Here is an 18,212-nt window from a genome sequence, read left to right on the forward strand (position 1 = left end):
CCCTCATTTCAAACACACATTCAGGCACAGAGCACACAACCAACGCTCTCCTCTTGCTTTCCGTCTGTCTTCAATAAACACAAAAACGGTGAACAGAATTGTTCCACAAGTCATTTTATTTCAAGCACACCCTGGACAAATGACAAGTATTATTATTACCAATACAATGTTTTTTCCCATTTCACATTTTAAGGTGAAGGTATAATTAGCATGTACTTTTCCTCCCCATCCGTCAGACCGCAGCATGTATGCAGCCCCCCCCCCCCCCCCCCAATCCCTCAATGCCTGTCAAGGAGCACTTGCTGCCGTGACAACGGATGCAACATTGACCTCGAAAGTGCAGGTCACGTGACTCCACTGAGCAAGCCAGAAGTCATGCAGTAAAATCATAACTATCACGCACGCTGTGCCGGGCCACAGGACCGAAGAAGCCAGCTGCACCTCGGCTCTTTTTGGGGAACGAAGGAAGGGGACAGGTCACGCGGCAGTCCCCACAACACCTCCGCCTCCGCATCGCTGCCAAATGGCTCAGTGAGATATCTGCAGGAACAGGGCCGCGGTGCCTCAAAGTCATCAGCGCAGCAGCCAAACGAAGAATCGCACAGAAAGCGAACGTGGAACACTTGCTCCCCCCCCCCCCCCCCCCCAGCTGCCTCTACAGTCATTTTCCAATTTCCCTCTAATCAGGCTGACTGCCTCTCCAGCCAGACACACAAATTAAGACTTGATCATTAAAAAGACGCGGAGGGACGCGGAGCCACCCAAGAGATACCGCCAGAGCTCATCTGACAACTTATTAAAATCACATCCAGCTGGAAGTGGGACATCTCGAGTATGTCAACTCATGTTTCAGAGCGACTGGCCTTTACTTCTGCTAAATTATTAATACCTTCTCACACGACTGTTAGACTTGCAAACAAGGCTATTGGAGAAATTTTCGGACGATGGGACGAAAACGAAAAACCGCATGCCGAGACACGGAACATTCCGGAATCAGAAACACACAGACAGACGATTTAAATTACATTAGGCATGCTCCACCTGATACAAACTTGACGGCGGCTCCAGCAAATAAACAACCTATTTTTTTGTAATTATGCACAGATAATACGTAATTGCATCCTGTCTCACTTACAGGCTGTGAAATGGCAGCATTAGCATAATCAGCCAGGTTAATGACAACTGCTTTACTGCCATCTTAATCTGTGCAAGTCAATCACTGGCAATTCCTCACTGTAATTTTTTTGTCCATTAAGTCACATGCATTATTTGAGGGAAGTCATATTTACATGCTGTGTTGGTCACACCCATAAACACCCTTCCAAATAACTGCTGCTGATGTTGATAATTGGACGCTCACAGTAATCTTGCCCCAGTGAGGGTACTTCAAAACACTCCACATGCCTCACGGACAATGTCTCAAAACACAAAACAACACAGCATGAATGGAGTTCTTCTACATAAGAATAAGAACATATAAAATATATTCAATATTGTGGACCAAACCTGACTGAACTCAAAGGATATTGGGCCAATCGGTGTTTTTCGCTTTACACAGGAAATCTAAAATATACGCAAATATGGTATAAAATGGCTCCACTTCCCCATGCTGCGTTTTCAAGTATTTCACTAATGTGTAATTCTACAATGAGGTCAGTTTAAAAGCTGATAATATTTTCCCCTATGATCAAATGTAGCCATAAAACCATGTCACTTGGTGGTTGGTCCTTAATTGAAAAAGACTGAACCTGCTCAAAAGTTAAGGAAAAACAACATAGTGGTATGACTGGATCGTCCCCTTAAATTTAGTTCAGAAAGTGTTAAGTAAAACACCTGTAGAAGATTGAGAAACAGTCATAATGTCGTAACCATCATTCATAGTAGCACTTCAGGAAACAGCCTTTGTCTAAAATTTGCATGAGGTAGCTTATTTTTTTGGACAGAAATATCTTTTCCTTTTTGAGGCATTGGCAGACGTCTCAGAGGGACTTGTTTTGATGCATGGGAAGTTTTCTATTATTTGGGTTCCCAAAAACTGCCCTCGTTTCACAGACAGACAAAGCTGTACTCGAACACTGTAAAAACCATTCGGAGTAGAAATCAAAGCAATCAATTTTTTGGAAATGGATGTATACGTGACTACATGTATACATGACTTAAATATATACATGACTTATATACAGGGTCCTGTATTTAGGAAAGCAATAAACCAAACGAATTTGGTTTGTTCACGTGGCACAATGATAATTCCATAACACTGAGGACAACTCCAGGAACACACACCGAGTCTCTGACACTCCCCGAATACCTTCAGGTTAAAGATGCACATATAAAGCCTCTTATCAATGTAAAGGGCTTCAGATTTAGATAACCTAACGTTTACCCAACTCCAGCTATTTACAATGGCAATAATGCTGTTGGCGAAGGCCAGACGGAGTGAGCAAGGGCCCGTGGACCATATACAGGACAGAGGGGAAAAATTTTAGTGACACCAGGAGGAGGTCTCTCATGGGCCTATTCTGTTACAGAGCTGTACCCATTCACAGTACAATGCCAGGGACTTTTGAGCCAACCGTTGCCGCGATAGTCCTGTAGACACACGCACTACAGCAGCGAAGCCCCTGGTTACTCAGAATCCGCTCAGAATCCATGCTGCTCAGAAACTACACCGAGGCTCGGTACCTCAACCATCAGTGCTGACATGCACAGTGTCTGTACATGCATGGCCCATTGCTCTCTCACTGGAAAACACAGCAATACAAACCGCAAAACACAGTAACACACGTGACCGACGACTCTGTGCATGGCGCTAACGTGACCTTTTCACGGATGAGACAGGCATTACAAATTTTCATTCTGACGAAGGACAAAAGACATGAACTCACCCAATTGCTGAAAGAGGGTTTTTTTTGTTTGTTTTGTTTTGACATCGACCTTTTCTTTTTCATAAATCATTTTCTCCTCTGTCACAAAAGACTCTGCACCTGGGTTTCTCCTCTAGTGACACACTCGGGTGCAGAAGGGAGCCTGAAATCTTGTGCTTCAGTTATCGGCACGATGGAAATACAGAATATACTTCAGAGGATCTTCTGACAAAAGCAGCACAATTCTCAGCCTCAACGAAACTAAGCACCATATGCAACAGACACGTCCTATTTTACAATAAAACAGCAATGCTACCAGTCACCACTCAGAACCTGGTAAAAATGCCAGCCAAGTTTCTACTCCTTATGGTCCTAAGCACAATAAACCCAATCTGCTCCAAGAAGTAGCTGAAATAATTATCTGATTAACAATACAGATTAAGTCTCTTGACCGTTATATCTCTGTGGAGTTCCAGCTCCAGTTGCTATCCAAAAGACCAAAGGTGTTATCCGCGAAACTACTGGCACTCACGTAATAAAATAAAGTTTTTTGAGATGAAAAAGACTGACAAGGAAGTTCAGGATTGTTCATGTCAGGAACAAAACCTTCATAAACACAGTGTCATGATAATGCATTCTGCAATGTTTACATTTCACTCTCATTCTCTCAGTCACAATGAGGAAAGTGGAGAAAACACCACCAAACTACTTCAGTTTTTTTTTTGTCAGTTTGTCAGTTAGTATGGCAACATAAGCGTTGTGCTTTCTGAAATGCAATCAAAGATAAAAATTTGTAAAACCTACTCACCTTGGCCCTACAACAACCCAGCTTATTCTCAAGATTCATTTCAGCTAGGCTCTGTGTCACACGACCTTCTCAAACAGGTCATAGGTCATGTTTCCTAAAAAATACTTTAATAATATAAATATCCTACATTATTAATATTCTTAAAGTATTGTGCTGAAAATATTACCCTTTCTGCAACTGTCTATAAAATACAATGAATATATTCAAGTGTTTCAATTGGCATAATAAAAAAAGAATATGTTCGAGAAAAAGGCCAGTCATTATATTACGAATTATTCTCTTTCCTTAGCTTCTATATATGTTGCATTTACTCCCACAGGAAAAAAGGCACCCTAAACCTTTTTTCAGACAATTTAGATCAAATGACAAAGAGATGATGAGGTGACAGGAATTAGCAGGTAGGCTACATGACAACATATTTAAGAGAAGTTCGCCGTAGTTTCTTGAGAGCATTAAAAAGTCTTATGTTTGGAGTCCCACTTCTACACAAGGGGCCATGAACGTCTGGTCCCTTGCTGGCAAACACATTTCTGATTCAGAACTGGCACAAACAGCAGTTTGCAGAAACACGTCCATTTCCTCTTCACCAACTTTGCGAGATGAGCACTTCCTCCGGCACCCCCCTTCTCTCCAGGTTGGGGGCGGGGGAGTTGCACTCTGATATCCAAGCGGAGCAGCGGTCTCGCACACATCCAAATCCAAGGGCAGGTGCACCTCGGTATCCGAGCCAAGTAGAAACATGCACACCCCCGTATCCAAAGGAAGGCTGGGCTGATGGCAGACGCATGTACCTTGACACAATCTCCTGAGTCGAGGGGTGTGTGAACGGACGAATGACGGTGCTTATTGTTCCGCTTCGGCCCAATGCAAGGCTCGCCCTTTTCCACTGCCCCCCTTACAGGGCAGCTTGACTGAGGGTCAGTAAAATCACATATTCAGGGGTAAAAGGTGGGAAAAAATCCCATGGATGACATGTACATACAAAGGGCTAGGGTTCTGGAGGCTGGCAAGGCACCCTCATAGGGGTTCTTGGGGGGAGAAGCTCCCTGATGTCAGAGCAATTCTATGTATTTTTATAGAGGTCTGAGTCAATCCTAGCACCTTCTCTCACTTGGAGTGTTTTAAAATAAACACTACTTGCGACTGTATTTTCATTTCTGAGAGATGAAAAAATACACAAAAAGGACGTTATTTATTTAGACTGTTGAAGCCCACTGTCCAGTTGAATGTCCATGTGTGATTTTTAAGATGAAAATTTTAATGAAGAAAATCTGAACCATAAACAGATAGGCTCCAGTAAGGTTTTCATTCTAAAGATACTGAACCTACAGACATATGCATGTAGACACACTGTATTTCTGTATTTCTAACAACTGTAACGTAGAACTTACTGAAATAAGTTTGTTTGGAGAAAAACTCTTTGAAGATTGAACCACGTTAGATCCTGTCATTAAACATAACAGCGTTTTTTATGGCATAACTCTCTCATTTTCTTAGATTTATGAAAGGGAAATTAGCAAAATCAAAACATTTGGGGCTAACTAACCGACAACTTTTAGAACATATTAAATCGATTCTGACAGGCTTTCAGTTAGTTAGTAAGCCGCAGATCTAGAACAGTTTCGCAACACTACTAGACCGCTTCTGTTATGAAGTGATCTCTGGTGGCTACTTAGACATTGAATTTCCTTAACATTCCCTTGTATGCTATAACACGTGTAGAAAGTAGAGTTGCATGCAGCCACTGAATGAGGAATGGCTTTTCTCACTCTTGGGGGGGGGGTGACAGCTCGACGGCTGCACACCCTGCACCTGAGTAAGGTTAGCTTAGCTGCTGCTTCATTTGGCTGGTCACGACGCCGGTTTCACCAGTCACAGTATTTGTTATTGTATCCTGTGGTTATAGCTTTCCTCCTCCTCCAACCATAGAACTTAACTCTTCGGACACAACTTAATGCGAAATTCAAAAATGTGCAATTTATACATCAAATTCCTTTCAGAAACAGATTAGAAAATTTAGAAAAAAAAATCCCAAATTCACATTTATCCTATCATAAGCAATTATTTGTGTGTTTTGTTATGTGAGTGTATGTGCGTACAAGTGGAGTAGATATTATTATAAGCAATGGCTTGCTTACAAGTACTAATTTCAATTTTCTGTGTAGTAGGGATTTATTTCAGGTACACACAAGGGGTGTAGTATGGGAGGCTTTGGGAGATGCAATGTTCAAGCCTCATAACTCTGTATTTGTAATTATTTAGCTTTTTGTAGTTTAAGCATATAGGTCCGCTACACAAGAGGGGGAGTAAATAAATAATTCAAAAAGACAGAAGTGTGGGAGCATAAATAAATAGTTTAAAAAAGACAGAAGCAGAGGCTCATTGCTGTACATATTCTTTGCTTGATGCTACGACTCTAACGCTGAGTGGGCCTGATCTCAATGAATGAGTACACTGACGGTGGCTAATGCCTTGGAGTAAATCCACGCGTCGTCTTTGTTTGCAAATACATCTGGTAAGTCTGTTTCTGAAGTCAGCCTCTGTGTTCTGACTCATACTTTTCCACTAAAAGCTAATGGCATTGAAACAGATATTCATCTTCTGCCTCCGTCCTAAGGGGTAATCCACTGTAAGTAATTTAAGACTTTTGTAAGCATTGAATGACAGCCTGGGTAAAGAAATCTAAAAAAGTCCAAGATATGATGGGAAAAAAAATTGTCTCAGTGCTTTTCCCCTCTTCTCGTTCCATTCCCATTTGACTGAAGAATGTATTCACTGGATGAGTTCTGCCCACTGCCAAACCCTGTCACAGGTTTCCCAATGCGATCTTTCCTTCCCTCCTGGAATTTCACCTCAGCTGCATTTTGCCATGCGGGGTGGGGGGCTGAGGGCATAGCTGCCACATCTCTCAGTCATAGCACAAAGCCAATTGAGTGCCAGAAATCATCACCCCCCCCCCCCCCCCCCCCCCACCAAATCAACTGTAAAATGAAGGAATTGAGGGCTGGACATCCATGCAAAGCAGCCTCTTCTCTGGAGAGGGGAGAGGTGGGCCGGTCACATGTTCTCATGCTGGTGAGGGGAGTGGGTGGGGGCGGCGACCAGAAGAGAAAGAGGAGGCGGAGTGGGGGGAGGAGTCAGCAGGGGATGGGGGGGCTAGCCGGACTCCCTGGCACACGCCTCCACATGCATCTGCAGGATGCCATTCTTGTGCAGGTGCCAGAGCTGCAGGAACTCCTCGGGCATGGCGTGGAAGCCGGAGAAGGGCAGCACGTTGTCGTAGTAGTGGTGGCTGATGGGCCTCTGACGGAGGTCGACGGAGAAGGGCCAGAAGCCGTACAGGGTCACCTCCTCACACAGCCCCAATGCCAGGCTGGCCAGGAAGAGGCCCGTGGAGAGCCGCTTGGCGTGGACGCCCCGTCCCTTCCAGAACCGCCCCACGCTCCACAGGAAGTCCGGGTTGGCGAAGAGCACCGTCTGGTTGGAGCCGGAGTCGGCGAGGGAGTAGTAGGCCCGAAGGGAGGGCTCGGTCCCTGGCTTCATGGAGAAGGCCGGCATGTAGATGTAGCTGTTGCCGTATGCCTTCGCGCTGTCAATGAACGCCTTACGCGACCACAGAAGGTTCTGGAACCTGAGGCAGACAGACAGAGAGCTGAAACCTCTGCGATGTAGAGCAGGAGCAGGGTGAAGCGACCCATAGTAAGGGGGTTAATTTTTTCTGAGGGGTTTCCTCAGAAAAAATTATCCACAGTTGGCATTTAAAGATATAAGGGCCATAAGCTCACTTCTCAATCATAACTTATCATATCACCCTGAAAGTACAGAAGAGAGCTGCAGTTCCTAACCACCACTAGAACCTCCACCACCACCGCCGCCTCTTCAAGAAACTTAAATGAGTCCAGACCAGCCAATCATTAACATGGTGATTAGCTTCAACAGCTATCATTTCTTACAGCCTCCCTGTCCTTCGCCACTTCAGTTTCTATCAGAAATCTGGAATAATTCTTGAGTGTTTAAAAATCAACAAGAAGACTGAAGTAAAGTGATTTCAATATGTGCCAAACAAAGGTTAGAGATTATTCTGGATGTACATAGTATAAAACCAACTTTAAAGTAAATGCCAAAATCAGCCCTTGTGATTTTGTGAAGTGGACGACTAGACACGGACCTGTCCATTGTGAGCTTGCTCTGATGTGGTGCAAGAAGTGGCCTCGCTTCTTGTCACTGTGCATCTGCTGAAGGCGACAGGTTCTAGTGGATGTGGTGTGCATGGAACAGTCTGGCACATCGTTTGTGCAGGGTTCCCACCCATTTTCACTGACAAGATTTCAAAACTTTTCCATGACTTTTCAATGACCTTTAATGAAATTTCCATGACCTTTCACTACCTACAAGTACACAAAATTGCGTACTTTACTCCACAGGTTGGTCCTAAATATTAAATGACAATCGTTTGCTAGCATATATTGTCAGTCACCTTGTTATCAGATAAATCCAGCAAAGGCTTTGGTCACTGATGTTTTCGATAGAATATGCCCACCTCATAGAAATAGAACAATTTGATCACCATGATGTCTGACATCCAAAATTAGATTTCGTATTCATTTACACTACTGAGGACGTGGTGAATGATTTGGAGGGCGGAACTCAGACTGAAGCTTCACGGAGAACGAAACGAGATCTGATAAAATGTGTTTTCTGCCCTCACTCTCTGTTACCACACTGTTTAATGGGAGTAGGAAGCAATTGGATTGAGACTCGCATTAATCCATAAAATATACAATAAGATATACTTTATCTCCTACACCCCTGGTATGACAAAATCAAATTTCATGACTTTTCCAAAACTTTCAATGAATTTACTGAATTTCATGACTTCTCCAGGCCTGGAAAATGGGATTTTAAAACTCCATCTCTTTTCCAGGATTTCCATGACCGTGGGAACCCTGTTTGTGGTAAAGAGGCTGAGCAGCATATTTAAAATGTTGCAAAACAGGAAGGACCCAAGTTTTAAAAATGGGCATAAAAGGAGGTTGCAGGTTAGACACAAAGCTAAGTGCTGGAAGATGGAAAATTAGATTTTTAAAACAATCCCTGCGAATCGCAAGATATCAAGCCACATGAAACCTGTGTTCCAATAGGGTATTCTTTAAAATGGTGCAATTACTGTTTAAATTCTTACTCTAAATATTCAAAAACTGGATTTAATATAAACAAAGAAAAAGTTATTCCTCTACTTTTGGAGTAGGCTAAAATCAACAATAAATAATTAAAACAAATCTGAAAAGTATTTCTGATTTATTCAAATGAAAATGTCCATGTAACATAACCAACAATTTCAAACATGACAAACCTGACATGTTTTGAGTACATATGAATATGACTCCAAATTAAATTATGTTTACACATTAATGGGATATATAATAATGGGAGCATGATCATAAATAACCGATCTAAAATGCAGAAACAGAGAATAATGTACCACAAGGTAAATATGAAGCCATATTTAATGTGATTGATTTTTTTGGCATGTTTCATTTTTTCAAGTACACATGATACTCATGTCGCCGTGAAGTCAAATTTGTCCAAAGCACACCTTGAAGTCAAATTTGTCCAAAGCACACCTCCCCCGGTTTCCTCGCCGGGATTTTAGCAAGTTATTTCACTATAGACACGGTATACACTGTACAAGCAGCAGTTCTGTACATTTTAGTTTGTTGTGCCTTGTGCCCTGAACCTGCTTTTTAACAAGAGAGGGATGGGTCTATTGCAAAGGAAAGGTGTGGAAACGCTGAACAGGTGACAAAATACATGTGAGATAAGAGGGCAGCTAGCTGCACCTGGAATATTACGCTCATTACATTAACTGTTACACCTCGCAGCACTGTGTTCTAACAGAGACAAGCAATAACAAACGACATTTCCCCATCCAAATGGCTGTAAGATTTTGGTCCAGATCCCTAAACCAGCTAACTCAGTGCAGCATAAGATAGCACAGATCCTCTCACTTAAGGTATGCTAATACCTGTATTCATTTGTCTAGATGGCCTTATTGTAACCACAGTCCTGCTCACAGACTTCAACTATCACTTTGGTGGCAGCTAGCTGCTGCGACAATTGGCACTTCTAAAGGAACCAGTGATGGGTGATTGAGAACTGTTCTTGCTAGGGAAGACAATCTAATTACCAGACCTCCGGTAGTTCACCACCGGTACTCTATTGTCTATCCTGATCAAAGACGAAATAATCTCATTACCAAACCCCCGGTATTTCACCACATGTATTCCCACCCTTATTGATAGTTATTTAATTATTGTCTATCCCGATCAAAGCGCGGCATCTGTATAAAGAATGTCTTCAGTGGACCCTCATGGTCAGATTGACTCCGCTGAACCCAGAGTGCGTTTTCACATATCTCTTACAACTGCTGTTCCTGTAAATAAAGAAGTCTTTTCTGCGAAGATCGGAATTGCGCCTTGTTTTTCCTTACATGGCGGACGGCTTTCTGTCCATGCTCCCGAAGTTTTGGTAAAACAGTTTGTCTGGGAACGGAAACCTTGCTTTTTTTAAAATAAAAATTCCTCACTTTCTTTGTCACTCATGAGCTTATGTCACTGTGGTCAGCTTCCTGTAGCGTCATTGGTCACTGAGTTTAGCTGGCCGGTCTGCATGTGCACGCGCACATATGAACACGTCGTTCCAAACAGGCCCGAAAGAGGGAAAGAGCCTTATCTGGCGACCAAATATTACTGTCGACTGGCCTTATCTAGCAAGATAATAGATGGAGTTTTTCCACAGTATTTTCATTACATACTGATGTACCTGAGTTAGCATTTAACACGTCTATCTAACTGGACCTTGACACCAGTCTCAGGTTTTCTGGAGAAAAAGTCAATGATCATTTCAGAATGAAACCCAGGGAAAGTGTTCATTTGAATGCACCGTGAAGCATAGCTGATATAGAAATGATTGCATCCAACAAAGCCCTTCTCCTGGATTGTTTTCTCATAGGCTAACCCTATGTCTGATTATGTTTCTGTAAGGAATTTTCACACCAGACAGCTCTGAAAAATATGCAGAGGAAAAATCCTCTGGGCCATAGGAGAGATAGCGTGACTGACAACAGCATGTGCAAGACTGGAAAGTCTGGCTCCAATTTATTTACCACAACAAATATTGCGAAAGAAATTCCAATCACAATGAGTTTTGTAAAATTGGTCATAAGCAGCTTAACATGGAGAGCAGGGCTGGCTCCTTTCACCTCTCTGTTTTTGGGGAGGCTGCGAAGCCATAGAGGAGAGGCAGAGGACGGTGCTGTAGAAACCCTTCGCTGAAGGCGCTGCAGGACCATGCCAGCGACCGCGGTGTGCACCCTCTGACAGGAGCCTTCCCTGTGGAGCCCGCTGTCCTTCCCACGGTCTCCCTCACTATCCTTCACTTTCCCTCTGTCTGTGCAGGCAGAACTATGAGGCAAACCCTCGCACCCCCCTGTGTCTGCCCCCACCCCCCTTCCTCCAAATGCTCAGGCGGCCGTCGCAGCGCTTACCTCTTCTCAATGATGCTGGGGTTCGCCGTCACCAAGTGCGTCCTGGTGCCCACGTCCTCCGTGTACTCTTTAGAGAGAGGCGGCAGGTTGCACCTGCAGAACACGCACAAAATGCAGAAACGCAGAGCACAAATGATGTAGCAATGACACCAACCCTATGTCACAGTAAAGCAGAAGCATACTGCACTACAAATACTAGTGTAACACGATTTAAACAGGCCATCTGTGATGCCAACACCAAACATGACCCTGTGCTGTTCCTGAGGTTTTCTCCCTGAACCTCAACGGCATTAGACTTTCCTCCTCTGTTTTCTATCTTATAAAGTACCAGTCAAAAGTTTGGACAAACCTGATTATGATAATGGGAAACATGTATTCGGAGACATTTTGATCTAAAGACTGATGCTTAAATGCTTGAAATTTGCTTCTTAGACAATTATAAATAGTGAAATTGATGCCTATATATGAATTTCTTTCCAAAAAATTGTATTTTTTAAAAAATATTTATGGCTAGTTTTAAGAATATAAAATATAAGATGTTTTGATTTATTTATCACTTTTTTGGTCACAGTGTAATTCCATTTGCGTTATTTCATAGTTTTGATGCCTTACTCTTATTCTAAAATGTGGGAAATAGTGAAAATAAAGAAAAACCCTTACGTGAGGAAACCCTTGCATGAGTAGGTGTGTCCAAACTTTTGTCTGGTACTGTAAATCCCATCCTTTCAGTAGTTATGTTCAGACAGCAGTCTAATATTCTGCACCATCTCTTTTATGTCCTGTTTGCTCTGCAGCTCAGCAAGAAAGTCAGGACACAGACCCTGTTTTTTTTTTTTTTTTATTTGTACCCAATAAAATCTGTTTACTTCGTTTATAGACCCAGTAGGAAATAAATCGTTAGAGAAAGGGTAATTACATCGTTAATCACATTAAAGCTGTTACCCGCCGCTCGGGGAGCGATGTGCGACAAATGGCTCTGAAAATAACCTGAGGATGGGTCAAACCGCAAAAGTGCTGACGAGGACAGCGGCGACCTCATGCATCGATCGCTCAGCCTCACGCCACGCGTCTGAGCGCTAATGGACAAACGTTGCTCTGGGGTTCAGCAGCTCCGGAGGGGCGGGGGGGGACTGGGAGCCCATGTTCAGGGCCTCATTAGCCGCATTTTTCAGTGCTGTCGGTGACTTTTTACCTCTGCCCTCTTGTTAATACTCAAAGGCATGATTTTCAGCGTGCTCTCCGGTCGGTCCATGACTCCCTCACTCCTGGCTCATGTCTGACTGTGTCTGAGATGCGGGGGGGGGGTGTTAGGGTTACGATTTTCGGTCCTCGTACCTCATGACGAAGTCGGCCCGGTCAATGGCCCTGCCGCAGCCGCTGTGCTTCAGGATCCCACCGTTGCCGACGACGGCGCACTTCTTCAGCGGGAGCTGCAGTGGTGTCTCCTGTGGGGAAAAAGCACTCAGTCAAACAAGACGGCCACTGACCACACCATGGCACTCCACCTCTGGACCAGTTCTACTCAAACTCCACACCCCCTGCTCCTCTCTCTAGTCTGAGGACTAGCTCCTGCTAAGCCTCTGCATTCACTAAGAATGGGAGACCAGGCACGACATTCACAACACGAGTGCCATTTTCATTAAGGAACTAAACAATAATACACAACCTACGCACAGCCCGAAATATTATATTGAAACAAGTTTTCCAGAGGGACAAGTCAGCCAAATAAAAATTCAAGCCTGAGCATGTCGTCGGACCTCAACAAAGTGCGTACTAAAGAAAAAATAAACACTCCACAGTCCCTGTTCCCACACACTTACCCTCCCACAGCTGGAGTCCTGTAAATCCAAGATGATTCGGCGAGAAATGATCGTTTCTCGGAAAATCGCTTCCAAAACCGTGTGAGTGCTCCATCTGGGACTGTTAATCATGCCCCCCCACCCCTCCCTGTCCCGTTCCCACTGGCTGATACCAAAAACAACCTCTGCACTACAGCTACTGTGCATCAGCTTGGCCGATCTGTGATCCTTACAAAAACTCCCTGACTCTACGGATGCCGTGCACTCCTGGGTCACATATCTCATAAAACCCATTGCAAATATCAATCGGCTTCTGAGCTTGGGCCGCACTGAAACTCCCACGTGATCTGACGCCAAGCAAACCCCCACCCCAGAAGAAGTCAGGCTGCCACTTGCTCAGGTGCAAAATGAATTCTGCAAGACCTCTGCCTCCTGACAAGTTGCCACAACTCTGCATGGAACCTTCAACTCCCCAGCTCACCCCACTTATGCCCACAATGATGTATTCTCAGACAACAACCGCTGCACCGCCAGTGTAACGGGCATGCACAAAGCACATCCATACATCCCCACTGCTGTGCAGGTTTGGGTCTCTGTCTGGCGTTCAGCTAGTCCCTTGCCCCCATGTTTTGTGTTCACCCCTATTTAAAACAGACACTTTTCACTTTGTAAGCAGGAGGATCTACCACAAATGCAAAAGGGCGTTCCCTCTCCACCCTCTATTAGCGCTACTCAATGCCCTACTGGAAATCCCATAGCTCACTCCTGCTGTGCCCACCTCTCCTCTGCTTCCAGGAAAAGACGGGGGGATTGTGAAGCGGGTACCTGCACGAAAAGTGGGTAGGTGTCATTGTTGACTGTGTGGGAATGGTAGAGCTCTCCGTCGTACCACAGGACCGACCCAAGGGGAGAGTTCTCCTTCGTGACGGCGAACATCTTCTGAGGTTCACAGCATGCTTTCAGCAGCTTCCTGATGAGAGAGAGATAAGCACCCACTGATTACCAATAATTCATTACCAACCGCTGTCTGCCCTCTTATCCTCAGTTTATATCAGGCTATGCTAAGCACTGGCACTAAAGCCTGTTAAATAATGTTCCAGGGCAGTAAAATCTACGCCTGCTCTGCCCATTTGCCAGCCTCAAGTCCGTGGAACAGCCTACGCTAGTTAATTTAACTACATTAGTTCACATGAAAGTTAATTTTGCCTTGGAGAATACAAGCTCAAAGATTCAATGCGCAGTAAGGAAAATGAATTAAAAGGTGTGAACCTTTCAGCCAGCACCATTTTTCACATTTCAGACTCAAAACATTTTGTACTTGGTTACCACACTCAACTGGTTACCATATTCAAATCACATTCCATTTCTCAAACCGCATTCTATTGCTCTGGCAGATTGTTTAAGCAGATTTGGTTAAAATAGTTAAAAGAACAAGGCACTGATCCTGAAACATGATGACACATGGACACAGGAGAAGAGCACAGGAAAGGGCAAAACTTGAAGTGACAGAAACACAAACTTATGCTTCTTAAACTGCCATCTAGGCCTACATGTGCCTTCTGCTTAGACTTCCGTCACAAATGCGCAACACACTGTAATTACTTGTTATCAGTGACTTTTTACTTGTTAATGCCTAATCTCTAAAAAGCTATTGTTAACTCACCAGCATTTGACAACTGATATATTTACACTACAGACATATTTAATTGGTGGTCTCATGGCCAAAAAATTGAAATAACTTAATATATCATCTCATCCCTACGTATAGTAAGAGTGCTGTCATTGCACCCTTGAGCAAACATCTGCATAAGCTAAATAAGCAATATGCCAGGCCTGGGAAAGGCCATCTGGTTAACAAGTAAACATTGTACTGTAATGCACTGTTTACGGCTCATCTTGCATTAACAGGAGTCTAAACCATCATAACCACACAGAATCAAACAGATCCAGGTCTGTTCCTCACATAATGCATAAACATACCAGAAACAAAGCCCACTGTCCAGTCTTAGCTCCCTTTTACATCAGCTACCATCAGTACATTTTCATTTTTATGTGCTGTGTTGATGTCTAGCTGCATGGGTTTCTTGCTGCTTCAGACAGCACTCTGCAGAGAAGGAGTCCCAAACCACATCCACCTCACCACAGGTACAGCTAACAGGCTACTGAACGATGACAGCCACATTCAGACCTGATGAAAAATCGCAGGTAACTGGGTGCCAAGGGCTGTTTGAAAATGTCAAAAATCCAGGGATAGGTTCTGGTTGGGCACATTTACACATGGTTATAAATCTGCACTGTGGGAGTTTAATCTGTGCTTGGTATGTTTAGTTTCATGGCGGGGTGGTCACTTGGCGAGCATCTTCAGTTATTTCACATGCTAATTATGTGATGTGTGCAAAACTCAAAAAAAGCTGAGCTGTAATCTCATCTTGAGTTCACTCGTCAGACAGAAAGACACTTCTCTTTATCTACACAACTACATGATCTCCAAGTGAGTACCAAGGGCTTTTTATTTGAGCTATCAATGAGAGGTAACCACAACTAATTACATCTTGTAGCTTCTCAGAAGGAGCACTTTCTGAGTAACCACAAATGCTCTGTTGAACATCTATTTGAGTTGACTGATAGCTGCTCTCTAATAAAAGCACAATGTTATTCATGCAAGAGGCAGCGCGCAATTGTTGCTTTACTGTTATTTGTTCTTTTTTTGCCCAAATGTGTGAGCAATAGTTTTATTTATCAAGGTCACAAGTGCTATTTTCTATGCCAGTTTATAATTCACAAGAGCCCTTCTACAATGCAACATACAACCTTAAACCTTAAGAGCAGTTAACCCCTGCTTTTTTCATTCAGTTACTTAACTGGCGCCAAGGAATGCACAGAAAGTCACTCGTTTTAATTTACCAATGGTTCCAAACCGCTACCAAAACATTCAGGAACGTGGACCTCCAGGACCAGGAATCGGAGTCCTGGATTGCTGTAAAATAACTTTGTATGGCCGATGTGCATTTTGCGGCTGCATTACAAAATCCTGTTATACGTCAAGATCGTTCCTGTCGCGGTACGAGGAAAATACTTCAAGTTTTGATATGATGCAGGCTGCCACTGTGATGCTGATGTGCTGATTGTGTTGAGCGCAGTAGCCTAATGCAGGATAAAAGCGCTCGGCTATAGGGACATTTATTATGGGAGAGATGACAGACGTTGAGTTCCATTACTTAACAGCAGCGGCACAAATGCAGTTTTTTTCAGTCATTGTATTCTTTAGCGCTGCCGCAAGCGTATGATATCAGGTTTGAGAAGAACTTTAGATCGATGGCATCTAGCCTGCAATCCCTCTTTGGCAATCTTATTGCTTTACTGTGAACGCCGAGCTGGGTATAATCTGAACCCCCCATTGTTCATTTAAGAGGACCGTCGCCACGGTCCGCACACTGATTTCTAAGCGTTGCTTTGGCCTGCAATATCCTTCCCTAGATATTACAATTGAATGAAAACAAGCGTATGCACTCCAACACGTACTGCAAACATAAATGCAATTTGCTACGCAACGTGCATCTTACGGATCTCATTCATCTTGACAACATTTCACTGCAATTTGCATCTGTGCTCTCCTCAGATAGCACTTCGTGGGACCCAGTACCTCGACTTCCAGCAGGTCCAAAGTCTATACAACAAGATACAAACAGAGTGATGTTTACAACCTCAAAGCCTATTTGACTAGGAAATAAACGCACACACAATGAAAGAATAATGATTTTGGCGATGACAGCTGTCAGGACTGAGGGTATTACAGGGTAGCAGTATTCCCACCCGTCGAGTAGTTTACATCTGGCTTGCTGACTAGCTACCTAGTATTCTCACTGCTCTCCCGCTGGCCTGTCAGATTGACTGACAGAATGACAAATTGATTTTAACAAAAATTAACAAGTAGACAGCTATGGTTGTACTAGCTCACAAGATAGCTAATGCATCCATTCCATCCAAATTAAAATAGGTACCTACACTTCAAAATAAAATTTAACAGTAGATAATGAGGAGTGAAATACCTGAATAAATTGATGCCGGTTTCATTCTTCTTCCATACTTCTCCCTGTTGCAAGACTTCATTTACGATCTCCTTGTCGCTAGGGAGCCTATAGACAGGGTAAATATACAGCCAGCATAGCACTAATCCACAGAGAGCACTAATCCACACCGACACCTTGCTTCTGGGACATCTTAAAAACATTATTACTTGCTACGGAGCGAGAATTGCAAATTAGCCACTCAAACCAATTCAATTAAGACGCAGCTAGCAAGCCAGCTACTGGCGTCGAGTTAGCTACAAGCTACCCATGTCCGTTAGAGGCAAATTAAATCTTGACAGTCCAGCTATTTCAGTATGAATATCTGGCCAATTCATTATCTTCCTTTATGACTGAGATTGTCAGGACTGGGATCCAAAGTGTTTTCGCCGATGCAAGTAGTTGTCAAATTCCTCGATTTTATTTCATTCCCAAATGCTCGAAAATACCGTTATATTCAGAGGGCTACAATGTGTCCTCTTGCACAGTGGGCATACGCGAGCAAGCAATGGCAGGCAGTCACAGTGCACTTCTCTTCAGCGCTCTCGGATTCCCGGCGTGCATCCTGCTGCAGCTAACTTGCTTAGCTACATCCCAATCGATGCCTGCATCCCCTTGGAAATCCACCGCAATCGCTTGCCTCTCCGGTTCTCAAAAATACATGTCCTGGGCACAGCGACCTCATTGCGGACTTCAACACGATTTTTTTCTCTTTATTGCCCCTTGCCGCTCCACCCGGTAGGCTACTTGTAGATAACGCACCGAGTCGTGCTTTCCCTCGATGCCCTCCGTCCCTCTCCTGCCCCTTTCAGGGTCTCGGAACCGCGCCTGGCAGAGAATCGCTCTCGTTAAAGCGCTGTTTCTCCTGCTCTTGCTGGCTATAACGCGGCTTGCACTGGCCATCACTCATCCTGACGGTGTGTCGATGGGCGGGTGCTGCCCTCAGCTGGACTCCTACCACATTTTGGTGATAAACACGTTACTACAATTTTTTTTTCGATGGCCTTGGGGTTTAATGTAATTAAGGTAAACGGCGGGGGGGGGGGGGGGGGGGGGGTTGATCAATGAGTTAACCCACAATAATATGATAATATATTGTTATGGTCTATCTGTTCTGTGGCTGTATGA

The 18,212-nt window shown here is 43.9% G+C and overlaps 1 protein-coding gene across 1 annotated transcript; it reads right to left on the reverse strand.

Annotated features, from left to right (window-relative positions):
• Window positions 1-6,827: 6,827 nt before the first annotated feature.
• On the reverse strand, window positions 6,828-18,006 carry LOC118770324 (alpha-N-acetylneuraminide alpha-2,8-sialyltransferase-like). Its single transcript, XM_036517927.1, has 5 exons — window positions 17,067-18,006; window positions 13,843-13,987; window positions 12,554-12,663; window positions 11,219-11,311; window positions 6,828-7,303 (listed from the first exon to the last, which is right to left on the reverse strand). The coding sequence occupies exons 1-5, from the start codon at window positions 17,246-17,248 to the stop codon at window positions 6,829-6,831; spliced, it is 1,005 nt and encodes a 334-aa protein (XP_036373820.1). The 5' UTR covers window positions 17,249-18,006; the 3' UTR covers window position 6,828.
• Between the last annotated feature and the right edge of the window lie 206 nt (window positions 18,007-18,212).

Source organism: Megalops cyprinoides, chromosome 23, assembly GCF_013368585.1.
Source record: "Megalops cyprinoides isolate fMegCyp1 chromosome 23, fMegCyp1.pri, whole genome shotgun sequence".
NCBI lineage: Eukaryota > Metazoa > Chordata > Actinopteri > Elopiformes > Megalopidae > Megalops > Megalops cyprinoides.

Excerpts from the sequence above, each read along its gene's own strand:
- LOC118770324 (XM_036517927.1), bottom strand. The coding sequence starts at position 17,248 with ATGTTTTTAAGATGTCCCAGAAGCAAGGTGTCGGTGTGGATTAGTGCT. Across the intron at positions 12,664-13,842 it reads CCTACCCACTTTTCGTGCAG|GAGACACCACTGCAGCTCCC; the intron begins GTACCCGCTTCA and ends TTTTCCCCACAG. Across the intron at positions 7,304-11,218 it reads CCCAGCATCATTGAGAAGAG|GTTCCAGAACCTTCTGTGGT; the intron begins GTAAGCGCTGCG and ends TGTCTGCCTCAG.